The sequence below is a fragment of the Equus asinus genome, chromosome 3 (assembly GCF_041296235.1).
Source record: "Equus asinus isolate D_3611 breed Donkey chromosome 3, EquAss-T2T_v2, whole genome shotgun sequence".
Classification (NCBI taxonomy): domain Eukaryota; kingdom Metazoa; phylum Chordata; class Mammalia; order Perissodactyla; family Equidae; genus Equus; species Equus asinus.
Window position 1 is genome coordinate 158,056,021 of NC_091792.1, and position 22,023 is coordinate 158,078,043.

Consider the following 22,023-nt stretch of genomic DNA (forward strand, 5'->3'; position numbering starts at 1 on the left):
AAATCTGTTGAGAGCAACAGTCAAAACGCTAGGATCTAACATAAGAAAATTAGGGTTCATATTCTAGTTCTGTCACATATCAGCAAAACCCTTCTCTAAGGACGTGAATATTTTAGCAGCCCTCTACAGAGCGTGCAGTCCGTGGCGCATCCTTCAGGAAGGCATTCACACTGCTGAAGGAAACTGGAGATCGGAGTAAAGGAGTTTTTGATGGATAACAAGTTTACAGTCTACACTGCAAAAACGTTTTCAATCCTAACATCAAGAATTAAGTAGTAGTCTTCTTGGCAAAACAAAAGTTTTTGTCCAAATTACATCCCATTCCATTCTGATCACTATTTAATTTGCATTTCACAGAGCACTTGAGTAAACACTGAGAAATTACTCACATATTTTCTTAAGTTTTCTCCAGTTTTATTTATGCACGACAAAGAATGAGAGCCACGTGGGGCCATGTTGTCTTCACTTCCTTCTCCAGCAGTAGGACGGCTTCCACAGGGAAGGCCAACCGTCCAGTAGGGTAGAGACAGGATACAGATCTGAAGTGCAGCCAGGGAGCAGATTTAAGATAAAGAGGCCACAGGAATTACACATGAGACTGAACTCTGAGATTCTCGAAAGTCATGGGAGAAAGGAACAAGATGGAAGTGCTTTAGACAGGGTGAAGGGCAATCAACAAGCACCGGCAAGGGCTGGTGTCAAACTCCCTCGCTTCACAGAGACAGGAAGTAGAACAAGGGTCACCAGGGGCGGGGGGGAACGTGGGGTTGTTGGAGAACCGGGTAGAGACTCAGTTTGGAAGACGAAAAGTTCTGGAGACGGATGGTGGTGATGGTTGCACAACAATGCGAATGTGCTTCATGCCACTGAACTGGACACTTAAAAATGGCTAAAATGGTAAAAGTTTTTATTATGTATATTTTACCACAACAAAAGACTTCATTGTTATCTGCTGGTATACTAAGGCATCACATTTACATGAGCTCTGGCCCTAAAGCATCAAAGAATTGAATTACTCTCCTCTACCCCATCTAAACACGATATAAGCCCCGCTGTCTAAGTTATAGAATAAAAATACTTCTAGACAGCGATTTGCCTGGGGATCACACATATCCTACAGAGCCCCCAGAGGCATCTCCCTTGCTCTTTTCTCTCTCTCGGCCAGGAAGATCCGAGACACCCCTGTTTGTAGACCCAGTGCTATTGTGGAGCAGAAGAGGAGGAAACGAGGCACAGTTGGTGCTTGTCTGGATCGACCTGCTCAGCGAGGCGGGTGCTCGGAGCCGGGCGGTGGGTCCTGGCAGCCAATGTCAACACAGATGGGATCCATTTCCGGCTGGACCGGGCCTGCCTTTCCAAAGGCTCTCTCAGCCCTTGCTGCATACTAAGTACCATCAGCTTGACGGCTGCGCAACTCTCAGCACAAAACAAAAACAAAAATCTGTTGAAAAGCACACGTCTTCCCAGAAACGTTTTTATTACACAGATGCATGTTCTGGTCTCCCCTGAAGGTGAGGGCGCTGAGTGGGACTGCTCACCATGCTGTGTGCCACACTCGCGATCGCAGAGATCTAGGAGTTCGGAATTTCCACGTGGCGCACACCCCTATATTCTTACGAGCCCTCCAGAGCAACAGGAGCCACACTGACGGGATCACCAGCTCACGTAGGGCACCTTGGGAGCGCCACATCGACTCCGTGGACTGAACAGAAACACTGTGGCGTTCCCTTCCTATGCAGAAGCATCGTCAACGTCACAATCCTGACTTTGCGACATGCTCCCTGACCTCGAGCAGTCACGGGCACTTCCTACTATGCAACGTGACAAACACAAATATAGAAACAAACACCATCTCCAATTCAGTTTAATTAAAAGACAGTCGAAGTGAGGCATGGCTGTTCAACAGGTATAAAGTTTCAGTTATGCCAGATGAGTAAATTTTAGAGATCTGCTGGAAGCAAAAAGAACGTCAAGAGACAGTTAATAACAACTGCATAAAGACTGGTAGGCACTAAAGGGACAGAAAGGTAAAAGGTTGGTCATTTTGTAGCATTTATAACACAAAGAACTGTGATAAAAGGCAGTATTCATTCAACACACGCCACAAAAGAGGTAAAAACGCAACAGTGGTTCAAATGAATGAGAAATAATACCTGAGGGGAGTATCATAAATCTTACCTGAAAACATCCTTCAGTCATTCACAGTTGCTTTGATGATAATTCCAAATGGCCCATGGCCCTTCACGCCATCACCCCTGTGGAGCGCTCCAGCCTCGTCTGCAGACTGCCCACCCAAATGGGGTTATCCAGCCACGCAGACGGGCCTGCAGTGCTGCAGTCCAGTGGGGTCTTTCTCTGGCTTGTGCCTTAATCTGTGGCACACCCTCTGCCTGGCGCAGCTTCCTACCGGCTCCATCTTTACCCTACGATAAGCTAATTCTCCTGAGAGTCACTGTGCCCAGAGCAAATGACCAACAGGCCACCAACTCACCAAAGGCAGAAATTATTAACAATCTATCCTAGGTATAGATTATGCAGAAGGACAAAGAGAATCCAGCACGCAGCCCAGACTCAAAGAACATAGCTGTTGGCCCTACATCCAAACCCCAGTGGTTCGATAGCAGCTAACAGCACGGCTTGGGGGCTGAGGGAGACTCTCTGGATCCCCAGGGACGAGGCACCATCAGGGAGAAAGTACCCACTGGTCAAACTCCTACTCAAAAATTATTTGTCTAAACTTAAAATATTTAAAGCATATGTATACCTTCTTTAGAATTTTTCACTTCGACTGACATGTTTGATTAACCAACCACCAGTTCTGATTCCATCAGCAGGAGGGCTTCTCATACCTTAAAGCAGGCAATTTGCCATGATGCAGCCAAAGGTGGGGGCAGAGCGTGAGTCGGGGAGAGTGACAGACAAAGAGAAAAGAGAGAGAGCGAGCGATCCCGGCTCAGCAGCAGGCTTATAGTTCCTAACCCGATCTTCTCCCATCCACCAGCCACGCCTGCACCGGCTTTGCTGTCACACCTCCCAAAATAGTATTGTTGAGAAAACACTGGATTTGAAGTCAAAAGAATACATTACAATTTTGCCTTTCCTGCTTATTCTCTGACCTTGAGCTGATCACATACATTCACTGAACCTAACTTTACTTTTCTGGAAATGGATATATACACTATTCACATGCTTAGAGATATTTTAGGGGTTCTTTGAGGTCAATTTGCGAGGAATGAATGAAATCATGAGTGAAACAATAACAAGCATGATCTGAGATGTGTGGTAGGAACCTGGTGAGTGCTAATTTCCTCTGTCCCCTCTAGACTGATGATTACTGAGTGTGTGCTGCACACCAGCCACCATGTGGGGCCAGGTAGGACACACAGTAAGGATGCACGCCCCACTTTCCTGCAGGGCGTACCCCGGTGGAGAGAGAAGCAGATGATTCACTCAGAAAGTGAACATTAGAAAGAGAACTGCTAAGTAACTGATTTTGCTCTAATTCCAAATGGAAGTCTAATTTGATTTCCCTGAGTAAGCAAATCAGAAAACAGCAAAAGGCAGAAAAGCTGAACGGTAGTGAAAACTGCCTACGTGAGCATCTCCAGACTGCAGAAATGGCAAACTCCCAAACGAATTCTGAATGCATAAAATCAAAGAAAACACACATTCCTGGAAGATGACACATCCTTTTCTGGAATAAAAATTAGCTTGTTATCCCAGAAGAAGCATAACAATGAAGATTAAAGTTTCAGACTAAGGTATTCAAATGCAGAGTTAACCCAGAAAGAGGGTCACGTTGCCAGGCTCTAAGTCATTGTTTTGCCTGCTAAATCCTCTGATTTTTTAAAAATCTGCCTTAAGAACAGAGTTCCATGGACCTGTGCCTCCAGCAATATTCAGAGAAACACCAGCCTCCTAAGGGAAGGCTACGTTTACAGCCTCCCACTTAGCTATAACAGCAGCCCCACAAACACACTCAAAAGAGTGCCGCGAGCAAAATGAGGCCCCTTTTCTTCCAGAACTGGGCTATCAGCACCTGCCCCGGAACCACAAGTAACCCAGGCGTCCAGCGATTCTTGCCATGATGGTGGGACATGAACTCACCAGCCACGGCTGCGGGATCTCCGGCAGAGGCAGCTGGGGCGGGGCTGGCAGGCTGTTGGGGGTCTCTTGCTTCTGAACATGATCTTTCACTTCAAAACCTGTAAAGTATCAACCAAAACCACAGAACTGGATGAGGAGGAGGAGGATGAAGATGGTACTGTTTACAGCTATCATTTTCTCAGCACCATACTGAACATTTTGCAAAGATTTATCTTCTCTAATCCTTCTCAATAATTTTATAAGGTAGGTATTAATTCTCTATTTTACAGGTCAAAAATCTATGGTTAAAAAGGTTTCAAAAAAAGGTTAAAGGACTAATCAAAACATTAACAGGTAGAAATGATAGAGCTGGCACAAAGCTGACGTTCTTCCCAATGCCACACGGCCTCTCAAAGGCAAGTGGCTTCATCTGAACTTCTACTCAGGTTAGTACTTACCCACGCAGTAAGGGGACAGACGCTTTCCTGGGAATCAGGGAATCTGTATTAAGTTCCCTCTTAAACTCAGACTTTATGAGAGACAGACTTTAGGGATGGCATGACTGACATAAGCTCATACCCTCAGGGCACTCAACTCAAGTTGCGAAGACAAGTAGACATACAAGTGACTCAGAAAATGTGGTGAGCGCTTACCAGTGAAGGCAAGAAAGAGGAAGAAACTAGTTTCAATTTGGGCACAGTACTATTTACATGCCAAGAGCTCACCTGGAAAGACCTAGAAAAACAATCACTCAACAATGATCACTTGTAACGGGTCAAGCACGATGCCACAGGCTAAGAAAAGAGGTGTTAAATGATAAAGCCGCTGACCTCGAAAAGCTGCAACGGAGATCAGAATTTTGGCAGAAAACTGGAAATAATAAAAAAGGAAAGAGAGAAAAAGAACAAATGGAAAGTCTACCACTAAAAAAAATTAGCAGATGGGTTTTAAGCAAATTAAAGAGCTAAAGAGAGAATTAGTGAATTGGAAAATATCAGAAGATACATTCAGAATGAAGCATGAAGAGACAAAGGGTTGGAACTCATTGGACAGAGGAAGAGAGGAAGGGAAATAGGGGGAAAGCAAACAGCAACTCCTGAGGCAAGAGGCCCAACACTGTGGTGTGTTCACACGAGGGGTCTGGAATGGCTGAGAGAAGGGTACACACAGAGAAGATGGGGTTGAAAAGAAAGGCCACATCTGCTAATAAAAGCAATAGTAGAAAATAATAGTCAATAGTGACTGGGTGTCTACCATGTGTCAGGCACTGTTCAGAAATATTTTATATTATCTCCTTCAATCCTCACAATGTCCCTCTGAGGTAAATGCTACTACTGGCCCTTTTCACAGTGAAGAGACTGAAGCATAAAGAGATGAAGTAACAGGTGCAAGGTCATGTGCTTGGTAACAGGCAGGGCGGGGAGTCAAAGCCAGCTTGACGTTGGAGCAGATATGCACGGGCACGTTATCCATGGGCAATGGAGCCCAATGAGAGAGTCCAGGCAGGAAAGCAATGACCTCATTTCAAAAGTGAACATTTCATAGTTGCCCCCAAAATGCAGACCTCATCTTGTGCGCCTATCTCAGTGACTGGCCCAGAGCCTCACGGGGCTCGCTTTCAATCTGCTATCAAACCCTTCAACCCGCTGTTCAGAATGACAAGGTAAGCTTTCCAGAACACAAATCGAACTGTGTCATGCCCTGGCCTCATACACTAAAAGCCAAGGGATTATACACTTCAGATGGATGAAGTGTACGGGATGTGAATTATATCTCAATAAAGCTGCTACAGGAAAACTCCCTACACCTCATCCAGCCATCTCCTCTGAGCCTTCAAGATCCTAACAATGTGCCCTCCGAGAACTGCCCCCAGCCCCTCCCCACCCACCCTCTCTCTAAACTGCCTTGGATTCTCCTCTCATGTGCTCTCCTAACACTCTGATACTCGCTACAACGGTACTTACCAGGCTTATTATTACCTGCTTTTCCATCTTACCCACTGTGCACAAGAGTTAACACAGCAGGCTTGAGGCTGCGGTCCCTACAAGAGTCTACTTGCAAGGCTGGCCCTTGGCCGGCATCTGGAAATGTGGATTTCAGATATTTTCCCATCATGCCCTAGTTGATAAGGTTGATTTACTGTGTCTAGACTGTGCAAACAGCACGATTTATGCTAAATACCTGCTGTGATGGACAAGTTTATGTGTCGACTTGACTGGGCCACACAGGGCTCAGATAGCTGGGGCAACATTATTTCTGGATGTGCCCGCGAGGCTGTTTCTGGAAGAGACTAGCATTTGAATCGGTGGGCTCAGTAAAATACACTGCCCTCCTCCATGTAGGCAGGCATCTCCCCCACGTAGGCGGGCATCTCCTCCACATAGGCGGGCATCTCCCCCACGTAGGCGGGCATCTCCTCCACATAGGCGGGCATCTCCCCCACGTAGGCGGGCATCTCCCCCATGTAGGCAGGCATCATCCAATCCGTTGAGGGTCCAAATAGAACAAAAAGGCGGAGGAAAGGCAAATTTGCTCTCTCCGCTTGAGCTGAGACATCCACCTTCTGCCCTCGGACGTCTGGGCTCCTGATCCACGGGATGCGGCACTCAGAAAGACACTTACAGTATCACCCCCGGTTCTCAGGCCTTCAGGCTGGCACTGAATGCCACCACCAGCTCTCCTGGGTCTCCAGCTCGCAGAGGGCAGGCGGTGGGACTTCTCAGTCTCCATAACCACACGAGCCAATTCCCGTAATCAGCCTCCTCTTCTGTCTGTCTATCTATCCTATTGGTTCTGTTTCTCTGGAGAACCCTGACTAATAAACTTGCTTTTCTGGGAGTCTGCAGTGTTGGTACCCGCCAGGCGGAGGGGGCCTCCACGACCAGCCCCAGCGAAATCCTGGAGCACTCAGTGTCTGACGAGCTTCCCTGAACAGAAACGTCGCACACCCCTTGCTGCACTGACCTCACTGAGGAGAGTGTGCTCTGTGTGGCCCTCGGGGGAGGGAGCGCACGAGGAAGCCTGCACTCGGTTCCTGAAGACTCCGCCCGTGTCTTTTTCCCTTACAGTCTGGCTGTGTGCCCTCACTACCACTGTCCCAAATTCCGGGCATGAGAAAGTACAACTGTATGCTGAGTCCTTCTAGTGATTGTCCGAACGGTGGGGTGCTCACGGGGACCCCCAACACACCCACTCTTCCACTAGCTCCTTAAAGCCTTTATCTTTTTACACCTAGAGACTAACACAGTGCCTGGCACATACATAGTAGGGCCTTCGATGACAACTTGGTGAATAAACAAATTCACAAGTTTATGAACAAATGAGCGTTTTAGAAAGATGGTGGAATTAAAGACGGTTTAGAGGCAGAGAGACTGGAGGAGAGAGCACGGTGTGGAGGCGCCGCACCTTTGGCTGACTGCACCCTCAGCAGGATGTCGGCGATGGCCGCCTTCTTCTCTCTGACGGTCGATGTCAGATATTCGTGGTCCAGGAGTTCAAGGAAGAGTCGAAGTTCAACTATTAACTCTTCCATTGCTGAAAACGAAGGAGAGAGGAAGGTACTATTAGACACATCGCTTGCAAACTGCAAAATACGAACGCTAAGTTTTACTCAAAGCAATTCATTTTTAGCTTGATGATGGAATACAGTATTCCAGCATGAAAAACCAGGTCGAGTAACAGATTCACACATCCCTTCTAGGCCAATGTGCTGCTCCTTCACTTTTGCTCTGAGGCAACAATACCCAGCTGGGAGGAGCTCCAAAGCCAGGCTGCCAACAGAGGGAGTCGCGACCCAAAGCCTGGCGTCGCCATTCGGTGTCAACCGCATGATATGAATGTCAACGCTGAGGAGGAGACAGGCGTTTACAACGCCAAACAGTTTTCCAATAACCACCAGGACATGGTTGCAGAAACTCAACTCCCAGCGCTCTGCTTCTGTGGGGCTGGCTCCATCCCCAGGAAGACTGTGAGAACGTTCATATGGTCACAACAAAGGATGCTGGATGCTGAGGACTCAGATGTCCATGGATGGATGGATGGATAAAGTGTGGTCTTACATACGGCAATACAGTATCCAGCCTACAAAGGAAGGAAGTTCTGACAGGTGCCACAGTGTGGATGAACCTTGAGGACATTATGCTCAGTGAAAGAAGCCAGACACAACAGGACAAATACTGTGTGACTCCACTCATATGAGGCCCTAAAGGGAGTCAAAACCATAGAGACAGACTGTAGAGTGGGGGGGCCCGGCGGGGGGAGTCCGGAGTGGGGACTCAGTGTTTAATGTGGACGGAGTTACACTTCAGGAAGATTAAAGCTTTGGAGATGGATCGTGGTGATGGTTGCACGACAATGTGAATGCACTTAATGCCATTGAACTGTATATTCAAAAAGGGTTGAAATGGTAAAATCTATGCTATATATATTTTACCAGAGTTAAAAAGAAATCAACCTGGTCCCAAAATTGAAGGGCTGCTAAAAGCTATAAGCAAAAATGTTAAACATGTTTATGGGTCTATGTTAAACTTCCAGCACCTCCATTTTCCATCTTCATTCATATATTCTCTTATCAAAAATACCCCTCTTGCATGAGAGAGAAAGATAATCTGTGTATGACTCCACTCATATGAGGAATTTAAAACTATGGACCAAGAACAGTTTAGTGGATACCAGGGGAACGGTGGGGTGGGGGGTGGGCACAAAGGGTGAAGTGGTGCACCTACAACACGACTGACAAACATTAATGTACAATTGAAATTTCACAAGATTGTAACCTATCAATAACTCAATAAAAAAAAAAAGAAAAAAAAAATACCCCTCTTACATGAGGTCCTTCATCCCAGTGTGTCTAGTCTGGAAGCTCCACTGAGACCTGTCCACCACGGGGGACCCTGCTGCTATTTGAAATCCCAGTGGCACAGCCTTCAGCATCACAGCAACACACAGTCACCACAGGGGGACACCTGACCAGAGGAGCGGTGTGGTTCCCTGACCGGGAAACGGACGCAGGCCGGGCCAGTGAGAGTGCCGGACCTTAACGATGAGACCACCAGGGCTCCCTCTACGGGCATCACAATATCTGGAGAGGACTAAAGCTGCATCTGCCCTAACTCGTTTTAAACCTCGGCTCCCTGCACAGAGCTCCTGGCGAGGACATCACGCAGACCCCTCCAGGCCTGGGAGTTTGCTGTGTCGGGCGGGTTCCTGCCCAGCCCGTCCTCCTCAGAGAGCAGCACCCTCAACCACACGGTGGACTCTTGGCAGCCACAGCGACACTACAGGGCCCTGCACCCCCCATCCCCCCAACCCTGCTCCCAGGTTATAGTTAACGGACCACCCTACCCCAGGCTGGCCAATCAGGTTCTCTTTCCTCCAGAGTTTGGGGACTAGGAACTCTCTTAGTTGGCATCTCTTGATCTGAAGACACACAAAGTCAGGAGCTGTGGAGCAGCCGCGTTTAAGCGTGGGCGTGCCAGAGGAGGAAAGCCGTTAACAGAGGAAGAGAAAATGAAGTCAGCACACTCAGGAGCACAAGCAGATACACTGAGAGGCCAGGGAGCACGTGAGGGAGAGGAAGAGCCAGACAGCCAGCCACCGGCTGGACTCCTGAGAAGCCCCTGGACATGTTTTAATTACCTGTGGAACTGGGCTGCACTTGATTCCATGAGGTGTCTGCATCCCTCTGATAAATTTCCATTGCACTGTTTTTCATTTAGCTACTCTGTGTGGTTTTCTTTTCAGTTGAAATTACAACCAAAAGATTCTCAAAGCAAAGGTTGGCGGCCGGCCCCATGGTATAGTGGTTAAAATTTGGCATGCTCTGCTTCAGCGGCCTGGGTTCATGGGTTCAGATCTCAGGTGTGGATCTACACCACTCATCAGCCGTGCTCTGGAGGCATCCCACACATAAAGAGGAGGAAGACTGGCACAGATGTTAGCTCAGGGCTAGTCTTCCTCAAGCAAAACAAGAGGAAGATTGGCAAAGGATGTTAGCTCAAGACTAATCTTCCTCAGCAAAAATAAAAAAAAAAAAAAGCATAACTCTTTGCACCTCAGAATGCAAAACATCCCCAAATCAGACAGTTGTGATTGTTAGAAAAGTTCCTCCTTTTCAGGATTTTCACAGACTAAACAAACCATATTTTACCCTTATATATTTACCCTTTAAACAGTTAAAACAAACTCACATCCCCTTTCCCCTAGCCTTCTCTAACTAAACACCCCAACTGGCTCCTCCTCACGAAAGTCCTCCTTAATTACCAACATTCGTTCATCTTTTAGCAGCTATACCGATAACTGGATACTTAGTGATCTTAAGGTCTGTTTTTCTCTCTCAAAAGAGCTGGCCAGCTGGTTAAGAGCAGGTTGTACGCTTTGCTTATCTCTGACCACCTTACAACAAACAGTCTGGTGCACAGTCCACCGAGAAAGCACGCGAGCATTTTTGGGGAGTGAAGGAATGACGACTTATAAAGTAAGAGATTTAACGTTTTCTGAGAAGCTATTACGTGAAAGGCATAGCGCTAGGCATCTACACACGACGTTTCATTTAATTCTCACAATAATGCTGCAAAGAGACCATCGTCCCCATAAACAGGGGGAAGAAAAAGCCACTTACACAGCAACCCCCAGGATGGGGCGCTGTTGCAGCCCTTCTATGTGTATGAATTTGCTTGTGTTCCCAACAACCCCGTGCGGTCTGTTGGTAATGACACTACATTCTACCACTCCACAGGTGAGGAAACTGAGGCACAGAGAGGCAGCCTAAGGTCACTAAGCAAATAAGTGGCTGAGCCTCTGCAGTTAGTAACTTGCTCACACGCCCAGAGCTAGACCATCACAGTAACAATCTGGACGCAGTCTGACTCCAAAGGCGCTGTTTGGCCATTTCATGATAACCGTCCACGGACGGTTTCTGCGATAACCCTGGCCTGGGGAGTTGCTAAGGCCATTTCTTTAAGGGCGATAGCATCAAATAACAACACTCATCCTAGAAAAAGTGAGGAAGATGAAGACAGTTTCACCAGAGTCTACACAGTGTCCTACAAAGTACCATAATTACATAGGGCGCCGGCCAGCTCCCCGCTGGACAGCCAGGCCCTGCCGTGCAGGTCCAGCGTCTCGGCCATCGCTGGGCTCCCCTCGGTGCCCAGGAGTTTCCAACATGAAGCACACACTCAGCAGAGGCCTGTTGAAGGAACAGGCATGAACTCCCACAGCTGCTGGACGTGACGTTACCCAAGGCCCACCCGGACACCAAAGCAAGGAAGGAAGAAGTTCCTGCAGCCAGTTTTCAGTGTACAGCTCTCACTAAGAGCATGCCTTTTCCGTTAAGATCAAACGGTGGGAGCCAACAAGAGCTCCAGAGATTTCCATAAAAAGGAAGCTCTGAGGAAACCTGGGCAGCTAAGCAGGGAGTGGCCTCTACAGCTTAAGTCTGCAGGATGTCGAGAAAGCATGAAGAGCCCATCACTTCCCTTGTGCCCCCCAGAACTGTCACTTTCTTACCAGCTGTCAGCCAGCTCTCTGCAGGACAGGCAGAGCAACCGGAGACCAGGGCTTCAGCTGAGATTGGCACAGACGTATCGAGTGGCCTTCTCCATCCGATACCCGACTCACTGACGGGTATCGAGCGTCTCCACCACCTGACACACGCCCTCCCCCCACCAGCAGGGGCCGCTCCTGCAGGGTCAGGGTGGACTCGCCCGTGCTCCTGACCTCCCCCAGCGCCTCCCGTCCAGGTCTCCCTTCACGATACAGGCTTTCCTACTTTCCCTACAAGTACCACAGCCTCCGTCACTCCTTACAGGGGCTTAAGAGAGAATTACAGCCACATCTAGTGCTCACCACGTGCCAGGCAACCTGCAAGGTGCTTCAGACACATGATGACTGACTTTCACAATAACTCTCAAGACAAGCATTATTATTACCATATTACAGATGGAGAAGTTGAGCCTGAGAAAGGTTATATTCTTCCCTAAAGTTATATAATTTAAAAAAAAGAGTCAGAATGCAAATCAGAACCAGGTCTGGTTGGTTTTAATGTCTCTAGTTTTTTTGTTTTTTTTTTTTACAGGGGAAGATTTGCCCTGAGCTAACATCTGTTACCAATCTTCCTCTATTTTGTATGTGGGTCACCACCACAGCATGGCCACTGCCAAGTGGTGTAGGCCCATGTCTAGGAACCAAACCTGGGCTGCTGAAGCAGAGCACACTGAACTGAACCACTAGGCCACGGCCTCTGCCTCTACTCTTTACACCATCTCCTTGACTGTAAAGTGCGCTCATGGTGGACGTTAATGCCTCTCAGGTTACATTCCCCACAGTTTACATTGAAATAACTTGTTTCCCGTGACATGGAACCGGCTACCCACACAATTACATCCTCAAGGTTGTGGCTCAAATTGTGCTTTGCATTACTATTTTATTAATATTTCCTATATTAAAAAGCAGAATCTTACAACTGGAACCAGAGTTGTAGATAATTCATCCAACTCTCTCGATTTACTGACGGAAAAATGGAGGCTCAGAGAGCGGGAGAGACTTGCCCCAGGGCGCAGACCAGCACAGCTCTCGATGTGGCCCCGGACGCAGGCCAAGGGCTCTGCATCCAGAATGACAACTAGCTATGCTCTAATATACAAAACACTCTTAACATATTTTACCTCATTTGATCCTTACAATCACATTATATTTGACATATCTCTGATGGCAGAAATAGGACTAAGAAAACTGGAGGGGAGCCAGCCCTGGGAGCCTCGTGGTTCAAGTTTGGCACGCTCTGCTTCAGCAGCCCAGGTTTGGTTCCCAGGCACAGAACCACACCACCCGTCTGTCAGTAGCCATGCTGTGAAAGCAGCTCACACAAAAGAACTAGAACAACCCACAACTAGAATATACAACTATGTACTGGGGCTTTGGGGAGGAAAAAAAAAAAAAAGAGGAAGATTGGCAACAGACGTTAGCTCAGGGCAAATGTTTCCCAGCAGCACAGAAAGATGAAGGGACTGGTCCACTCAGCAAGCCGAGTGGGGACACATCCCCACGAGAACCAAGGCCCCTCCTCCCTCGCTCGACACCCTGACCCTCGCATCTGTTATCCGGCTCTGAGCAGAACGGCAAAGGTGCTGAACACAGATGGAGATCAGGACACGGGGGTAAATAACCAACTGCCAGAAAACTACCTTTCCCCCAAATGCCCAACCACACAAAAGACCTGGCCACAGAATGTGTTATTCCCAAGGCAACAGCGAAATCCTCCAGAGGCATTTCTGGATAAATTCTGTGCATCTGAAAAGCAAAATTCCCTTCTCCCTGGCAAAAGGCTCCTTTGCACTATTAATTGACTGCTGTCTCTCACTCAGTTAGTGTCTTCCTTGGTCCTAAACAAACATGGAAGGAAGGAACAAAGAGTAGACAGCACATGAGACAAAGAACTCACAGCGAGCGTGCTTCCCCCATAATCAAGCCTCTACTCCTGAAACTAAGGCTCTGGCTCGGGTTTGACAGTGAGTTATTTTATTTCGACAAAATTACAGAAGTGGGTTATGGTTTGTGGATCCCAAAAACCACTTTAAAGGAATTTTATTCACCTTAACGCCTAAATCATAGAATTTGAAAGCCAGAAGGGACCCTGGACTCAGTGTCTTCATTTCACAAGTGAGGAAACTGAGGCCCAGAGAAGGGAAGTGACCAGCTGAGGTTACACAGCGTTTGGTAAACAAGCCAGAACGAGGAGCCAGGCAATCTGACCACCAGGTCAAAGTGCCTTGTTCTGCACGTAGCTGTCATCCGCACACACTTCCACGGGAGCGAGGACAGAATTCCTAGGATCCACCCACAGTTTCTCAGGAAACTAAACCACTCTTTGTGAACAAATGCTACAAACAACCAGGAAGAATGCCGACTGTTACTGGCTCTAAGAAAATCCAGTTAACTACCCCAGAACGTCCCGCATCCTTTTCAGAAAAGGCAAGGAACACTTCACTTCTTTATGTCGCTCGATTTGTCCTGGGCGACAGACTGCACACGTGTTGCCACACCCACGTCCTCCTCAGTCTTCAAGCTTCAGCAATGTCTGCGACACACCTAGAACGGTCCGCACGCTCAGTCACGGTCAAGTGTCCCGTGCAGCCAAGCCGGGTGCTGGGGGTGTTTTTACTTATTTTATATTTTTCCCAAGATCCTTCCCGTACAGCTCTTCCCTTCCAAATTCCAACCTAGCGCAGAAACTAGACCCGGGAAACAACTTCCACTGTGTAGTCTCAGTTGAAGAACTGCCTGCTTCTTATTCCCCCAAGCCCCTCGCTCCCCTCCCCTTCCAGACCACCCAGCCAGAGGGGCACCCGACCCACCAGCTCCACCTGCCTTCTCCCTGTGGGAATCTCTGGCAGCTCCCGTCCGCCTCGGCCAGGGTCACCTCCCACTGCCAGGCTCCCCACCCAGGACCACCTCCCTGCCTCTGCCCCACCCTAAATGCTGCCTGTGCTCCCGAGTGGAGACCGCACCCCACCCCCCTGGGGAAGACGTCCTGCTCATTCTACCCACGCGGATCCCTCCGCCCAGAAGCTCTTCTGTCTGTGCCTCTCATCATCCACTGCTGCTTAGAAACAGCCCAGCCTCGGCTGTCACACAAATCACATTCAACCCCAGTTCTCAGTCTTCCTACTTGTGTGACCTTGAGGAAGTGAGTAATTCCCACAAATTATCTCATCCTTGAAATGAGATGAGGGTTATGTCTCTCAGTCTGGTAGTGAGGATGGAATGAGCTGACAGACACACAAAGCCAAGCATTCACAAATGGCAGCGAGGATCGTTATTACAGCTTATGCTCGTCTTACTAAAACCTCACTTTAAGACCTGGGATCCTTGAGCACAGTGAGTGGACACCACCCACACTCTTCGTCACTTCTAAAACCGTAAAGTCCTTAAAGGAAAGTCAGGAAACATTGTTCCGTCCAGCTCTATGCAAATGTATTTGAAACTGGGTGAAACATAATTTCACAGAAAAAAAATACAATTTAACAAATTGTTTCAGAACGCTTACACAGACTAATTTCCATAGAAGAAGCAAAGAAAGCTATCAAAGAATTATCCTCACACAAAAGGCGCTGGATCCAGATGACTTTACAGAGGATTTCTCCAAACTTTGAATAACAACGCCCTTGCATAAACTGTTCCAGAGGAGAGAAACAGAAAAATGTTCAAATTCTTTATCTTCTAGAAGTAGGTATAAAAATGATGCCTAAACCCAACAGAGATACACACACAAAAAAAACGAAGACCAGTCTTACAAATAGCAATCTTACAAACGTTAATGCAAAAATGCTAAATAAAATACCGGCAGACAGAAACCAACGCAATACATTAATAACACACGAGGACCCAATGGGATTCATTCCAAGAACGCAAAGATGACTCAACCTTAGAAAATCTAATATAATTCATCATATTAATAGATCTAACGAGAAGATACGATTCTCTCCACAGATCAAGAAAAACCCTTCAACGAAATTCAATACCCATTCCTGATTTTTTTTTTAAAGTCAATAAAATGGGAATTGATACATCCTTCCCCAGCTTGCTAAATACATACTAACTGCCTTAGGCTGAATGTTTGTGCCCCCCAAAGCCCATATGCTGAACCCTAACACCCAACGTGATGGGAGGAGGGGCCTTTGGGCGTGACTAGGTCCTGAGGACGGAGCCCTGGTGAGTGGGAGTAGAGCCCGTGACAAAGACGCCTGGAGAGCACCAGGCCCCTCCTCCAGGTGAGGACACAGTAGTCCTCCCTACCCTTGGTTTCAATTTTTGAGGTTTCAGTTATGTGTGGTCAACTGCAGTCCGAAAATATTAATTGGAAAATTCCATAAATAAACAATTCATGTTTTACATCGCGCATTGTCCTGAGTAGCAGGATGAGATCTCACGCAGTCCCCTCCATCTCGCCCAGCACGTGCATGGCTCCTTCGTCCGGCAGATCCGCGCTGTGCAGGCTACCCGCCTGCTAGTCACCGGGTAGCCGCCGGGTGATCAGATAACTGTCGTGGTGTCACCGTGCTCAAGTCACCCTCGTTTCACGGAACGATGCCGCAAAGCGCAAGAGCAGTGACGCTGGCAATTCGGCTATGGCAAAGAGAAGCCGTAAAACACTTTCTTTAAGTGAAAAAGGGAAAGTAAGGAAAGAAAGGAAAGGTGAAAGAAGGAAAGAAAAATCATATGCTGAGGCTGCTAAGATTTACAGCAAGTTTATGACAGCACATTGTCACAACGGTTCTATTTTATCAGCAGTTACTGTCGTCTCTTACTGTGCCGAATCTGTAAGTTAAACTTCATCATAGGCACGTTCGTATAGGAAAAAACATAGTACATTCAGGGCTCAGTACTCCCCGTGGTTTCAGGCATCCCTGGGGCCTTGGAGCATATCCCCTGTGGATAAGGGGGGACCTCTGCACAGTGAAAAGTCAACAGTCTGCAACCCAGGGGAGGGCCCTGGTCACCGGAACCCCGCACACTGGCACCCTCATCTTGGACTTTCAGCGTCCAAAACTGCGATAAACAAATTTCTGTTATTTATAAGCCACCCAGTCTGTGGTATTCTGCTACAGCAGCCAGACAGACAAAGACACTGACATAAAACAAAACCGGTGTCTCACTTCACGAGGACACACTCCAGGCATTCCCAGGAAGGCCGGAAACAAGTCGAGGAGGCCTGTGTCCTCCACTACACTGGAAGTATGAGCCAACACAATCAGAAAAGAGAAAACAATTAGAAACGGAAGAAAACAATAAAATCACCTCTATTTGCAGCTGATGCGAAAATATACCCAGAAAACCCAAGAGAACCAATGATAAAACTACTAAGAAGAATAAAAATTTGAATAAAGTAGAAAATACATTAAAACTATTGCTTTTTGTGTATTAATTTTATACCAAACAGGAAACAGCTAGAAAATATAACAGAAGATTCCATTTCAAAAAGCAAGAAAAAGTAAAATACTTAAAATAATTTAGCAAGAAATATGCAAAACTTATATAAGGAAAACATAAGACACTCCTGGAAGACCAAGCAGCGAATCCAACAAACGGAGAAGTGTCCCTTGCCTTTGGAAGGACAGCTTAATGCCAAGAAGATGTCAATTCTCTCCAAGTTAACAAATTTAACACAAGCCCAATAAACAGACCCACGAGCACACAGGATGTCTAAAAACAGCAAAGCAGGACTAGCCCTGTCATCTATTAAAACACAATATAAAGGCCCTGTCATTAAAAAAGTGCAATATTGGCACACAAATTCCCAGTTGGATCAATAAAACAGAGTAGAAAGTCCAGAAACAGACCCACACACATATAGATATACAGGCATACTTCGTTTTATTGTACTTCTCAGATACGGCACTTTCTTCCAGATCCTCCAAGAGCAAAAGACGATGGCTCGCTGAAGGCTCAGATGGTTAGCATTTTTTAGTAATAAAGTTTTTTTGTGTGTTTTCTTTTGGTTTTTTTTTTTGGTGAGGAAGATTGGCCCTGAGCTAACATCTGTGCCAATCCTCCTCTGTTTTATATGTGGGATGCTGCCACAGGATGGCTGATGAATGGTGTGTAGGTCCACGCCTGGGATCTGAACCTGCAAACCCCGGGCCACCAAAGCGGAGCATACAAACTTAACCACTACACCACCAGACCGGCCCCTAAAGTAATTTTTAATTTAGGTATGTAGTTGTTTTTAAGATGCAATGCTACTACACACTTAACAGACTACAGTATAGTGTAAATATAACTTTTATATGCACCAGGAAACCAAAAAATTCATGTGATTCACTTTATTGCAATATTCACTTTACTGCAGTGGTCTGGACCCGAACCCACAGTGTCTCTGAGGGGCGCCTGACTAGCATAAGACAAAGATGTCGCAAACCAACGGTATCGCAAACCAGTGGGGAAAAGAGGGACCTCTCAATAACTGGAGTCAGGACAACTGGCAACCATTTGGGAGGAAAAAAAAAAAAAATAAAATTGAATACTTATCTTACATCATACACCAGAAAAAAGTCCAAAGATACTTGAGAATCAAAATATAAAAAGTGAAACCATTCAAGTCCTTGAAGAAATACGGGGCGAATTCTTTTATAACTTTGGTGTAGAAAACATTTTCTAATGACGACTCAAAATCAGACGTGAAAAGAAAAGACTGACCAAGGAGACTCCGTGGAAACAGAAGCACGAGGTCCTGGGGAGGAAGGCCTGAATCATGGACTTGGGGCCCTCCGGCCTCGCACAGAACTCACACGTGCAGCGCCTTCCGCAGCCCCGGGGCACCCCCGTGCTGCGCGCCCCGAAGCTGCGGCGCTGGGGGCGGGGTCACGAAAGCCCGTCTCCGCCCGCCCACTGAGGACCCTGTGCTCCATCTGGGGCTCCAGCTAAGAAACTGTGTCTGAGGGGCTGGCCCCGTGGCCGAGTGGTTAAGTTCGCGCGCTCCGCTGCAGGCGGCCCAGTGTTTCGTTGGTTCGAATCCTGGGCGCGGACATGGCACTGCTCATCAGACCACGCTGAGGCAGCGTCCCACATGCCACAACTAGAAGAACCCACAACGAAGAATACACAACTATGTACCGGGGGGCTTTGGGGAGAAAAAGGAAAAAATTAAAAAATCTTTAAAAAAAAAAAAAAAAAATAAGAAACTGTGTCTGAGCCACGCTGGCCCCCAGACCAACCTGCTCCTCAGAAAGCTGCCTTTGTCCCCTACGCGCTTCTTTTCAGTGACTTTTCCTGACCTCGCCCCTCTTTCTCCAGCATGTTCACACTGCAGCTCTCCTGATGACCCAGCTCCCCGCATGCACCCACGGACCCTGGCACGCTGCTGCTCTCTGCAGGTGTGCCTCAGCCCTGGTGTCCTCGCACCCCTGCCACGTCCCTGACACACACGCCACACCGCCCTCACCCGGCTCCCTCCTACCCATGGCCCCTTGAGACAGCTCAGTGATGGCCACCCCCACCCCCTCAGCAGCCCAGTCCTCATGCTGTGCCGCAATGATGGGCTGGCTGGTCTGTCTCCTCCACCCGTCAGGAGGCAGCCTGCAGTCACCACCCCCATTTCACCACTCCCTGGAGCTAGCGGGCCTGGCACCACGCCCGACGTGGGAGCTGAACACAAGACACTCAATCGTGTTTGGTGAATTCACTCACTTGTTTGTTGCTAGAGCTCCATAACAGACAAAATTCCTGACATTGGTTTTGAAGGGAAAGTTGCAGAAAAAATCCCATGGCTCGTCCTCTCATAGTAACTATGTCTCCTGTGACATCCTGACAACACACACCAAAAGCGGCAAAGGGACGAGTCTGACGAGCTCACTTTCTCAAACAGGCGATGACCCTCCAGCCAGGGCCCCTGGCCGCTAAGCCAGCAGGGCCACCATCCGAGCATACTGAGGAGCCCGCCGGGGAGACGGCGCTTGTGTGGCACCGAAGCAACGCGGCCGTGACTCAAGCAAGGCACTTGCATAGTTTCCCTTATAGGGTCACAGTCAAGACTCTTACAAACATTTCCACGGGCCTCTGCAGATAACCTAAATGGGCTGCCTAAAGGTTGATCCGAGAAGTCTCAGAAAAAGCAGGACAGTGTTGGACGCTGCCTGGCAGGGAAGTTTCCCTCGGATGGACCGCATCTAAACTTCCTTAATCTCCAGATGACCGTTACCTGAATGACCGATGACTTGGAGCACAGCCACCAAACTTCTCTGACTTCCAGCGCCCTCGCCTGTAATGTGGGCTTAAGAACAGAGAGCTGCCCGGCAGGACCAGGGTGGAGGGCCCAGAGAGGGGCCGCCAGGAACAGCCTCTGCCTGCAGGGCTGCTCAGTGCCTCTGCAATCTGAATCTGGAAAGAGAAAGCAAAGAGGGTCTCCGCTTGTCACTCTAGGTGTCTGAACAGGACCTGTGATGGCCACAGCTCAATTTCATCACCGACTCTGAAAGCTGAGTCTTTAAAAGATTGATCAGTATCCCAAGGGAAAGACTGGGCTTCCAAGAGGATATGTGCATATATGTATGTTCGGAGTCCTGAGAACCTCCCCATCCAGGTTACACAGAGCCAGCAAGGAGCCCCCAAAGGACTGGTGTAAAAATCCACTGAACAAGTTCTTTCAGGAAATCGCCATGATTCTTAAAGGTCAGATTAATACATGGATGAGTGATGTAAGCCCCAACAGAAAATCTCCTCCCGTTGTTTTGTAGAAAGCACAAGACGAACCCCAGATCTGGACATGTCCTGTACCAATCATAACAATATATGTGACCTGACACCACCACAGGAGCCAGACTCCCCGACTCCTGAAGCCTGGTTCCTAGGCTGGCAGGAGAAGACGATGGATAAAAACCAAGCAGGTTGCTAACAAAACTGTTAAACAGAATATTGAGAGCATAGTATTTCCATTCCATTTACATCAGTTCAATTCAATTCAGTAACAAGTTGTCATACACCGACCACGTTCAGGACTGGTACTCAACGTTTAAAGGCAAGTTTCTGACATCCAGGAGTTCACAATCTGGAGCCGCAGATAAACATTTGGGGTTTTCAGAAAAAGCGGCATTGATGGATCTCCTTTTTTTTTTTTTTGTGGATCTCCATTTCTGAACAGACCATTGCAGCAGCAGCATTAAGGATGCACCGGTGCAGCGAGAGGCTGGAGCGGGAACAGGCACACCCAGTGAAGAGAACAGGAGGAAGGACAGCACAGGAGCGTGGAAAAGCAAAATGCAAATGCATGCTCTATTTATTGTAAGATATTTTTAAATTTTACTAAAAAAAAACCCAATGCACCAATATCTGGGTACTTAAGTGTGGGGTATACAATGATGAGTAAAACAAACATGATCTCTTACATTCAAGTTAGAGAGACAAACAGTATGCAAGTAAATTAAAACAGCCAGCAATTACGATGGATGCTATGAAAAAAGCATCTAGCCAAAAATTTCATGTCAAATTTTCTAGCTCAAATCCCTACTTCATCTCTGAGGTCTCTGCCCTTAAGAATGACTCTATAGTCACAACAGCCAAAAGGTGGAAGCAACCCAAGCGTCCACTCGCAGACGAATGGATAAGTGAAATGTGGTGCATCCCCACAACGGAATATTACTGAGCCTTAAAAAGGAAGGAAATCCTGTCACAGGCTACAGTGTGGAGGAACCTTGAAGACACTGTGCTAAGTGAAATAAGCCAGTCACAAAAGGACAAATCCTGTATGATTCTCTTACATGAGGTCCCCAGAGCAGTCACATTCACGGAGACACACAGTAGAACGGTGGGGCCAGGGGCGGGGGTTGGGGGGTAGGGAGTTGGTCAACGGGAAAGAGCTTCAGTTTGGGAAACCCAAAGAGTTATGGGGATGGATGGGGGTGATGTACAACAAGGTGAATGTGCTCGATGCCACTGAACTATGTACGTAAAAGTGGTTAAAACGGTAATTTTCGTTATAAATATTTTCCCACAATTTTTTAAAATACAAAATAAATGCAAAAAAAAAAGACAGGCTCCATTTCCCCGGCTCATAAACACGAGGGCTCCCGAGCAGCCACTGAATAAAGTTCTAACCTTGCCCAGCAGTAAATGCCGTGTCGATCTGGGCCCAAAGCCTTTATAAACCCATCACCTTCCACATGCCACCTCTGATGTTTCAGTGTGGCCTGAGCCAGCGGCCACTCATTCTTTTCAGAACATTCCTCGTGTTCCTGCCTGACCTGAGCTCACGCTCTCGGAAATACCTTTGGCTTGGCACTCATCTTCTCTACCATCAAGCTTTCTCCAGGAATGATAATCACACGCCACCTCCTCTGCACAGCCTTCCCAAACCAACTCATTAAAGATTGAATGTCCCTTGTCTATTCTTCGGTCCCTTATCTGTCTTCTTACTTACCAATTTCTCTATAAAACTGTAAGCTC

The 22,023-nt window shown here is 47.5% G+C and overlaps 1 protein-coding gene across 7 annotated transcripts in view; it reads right to left on the reverse strand.

Moving 5' to 3' along the window:
- Nucleotides 1–22,023, reverse strand: part of AFAP1 (actin filament associated protein 1) — a 162,469-nt gene that overhangs the window by 97,129 nt on the left and 43,317 nt on the right. For 4 of the 7 annotated variants that reach the window (XM_070506283.1, XM_044767883.2, XM_070506284.1 and 1 more), the window contains 2 exons: nt 7,492–7,620; nt 4,108–4,205 (listed from right to left, as the gene is read on the reverse strand). In XM_070506283.1, the coding sequence (XP_070362384.1) occupies nt 4,108–4,205; nt 7,492–7,618 (225 nt within the window). In that variant the 5' untranslated portion in view covers nt 7,619–7,620. Of the gene's footprint in view, nt 1–4,107; nt 4,206–7,491; nt 7,621–19,272; nt 19,545–19,783; nt 19,923–22,023 lie in introns of those variants that run through there. The other 3 variants (XM_070506281.1, XM_070506282.1, XM_070506285.1) reach the window with 3 other exon arrangements.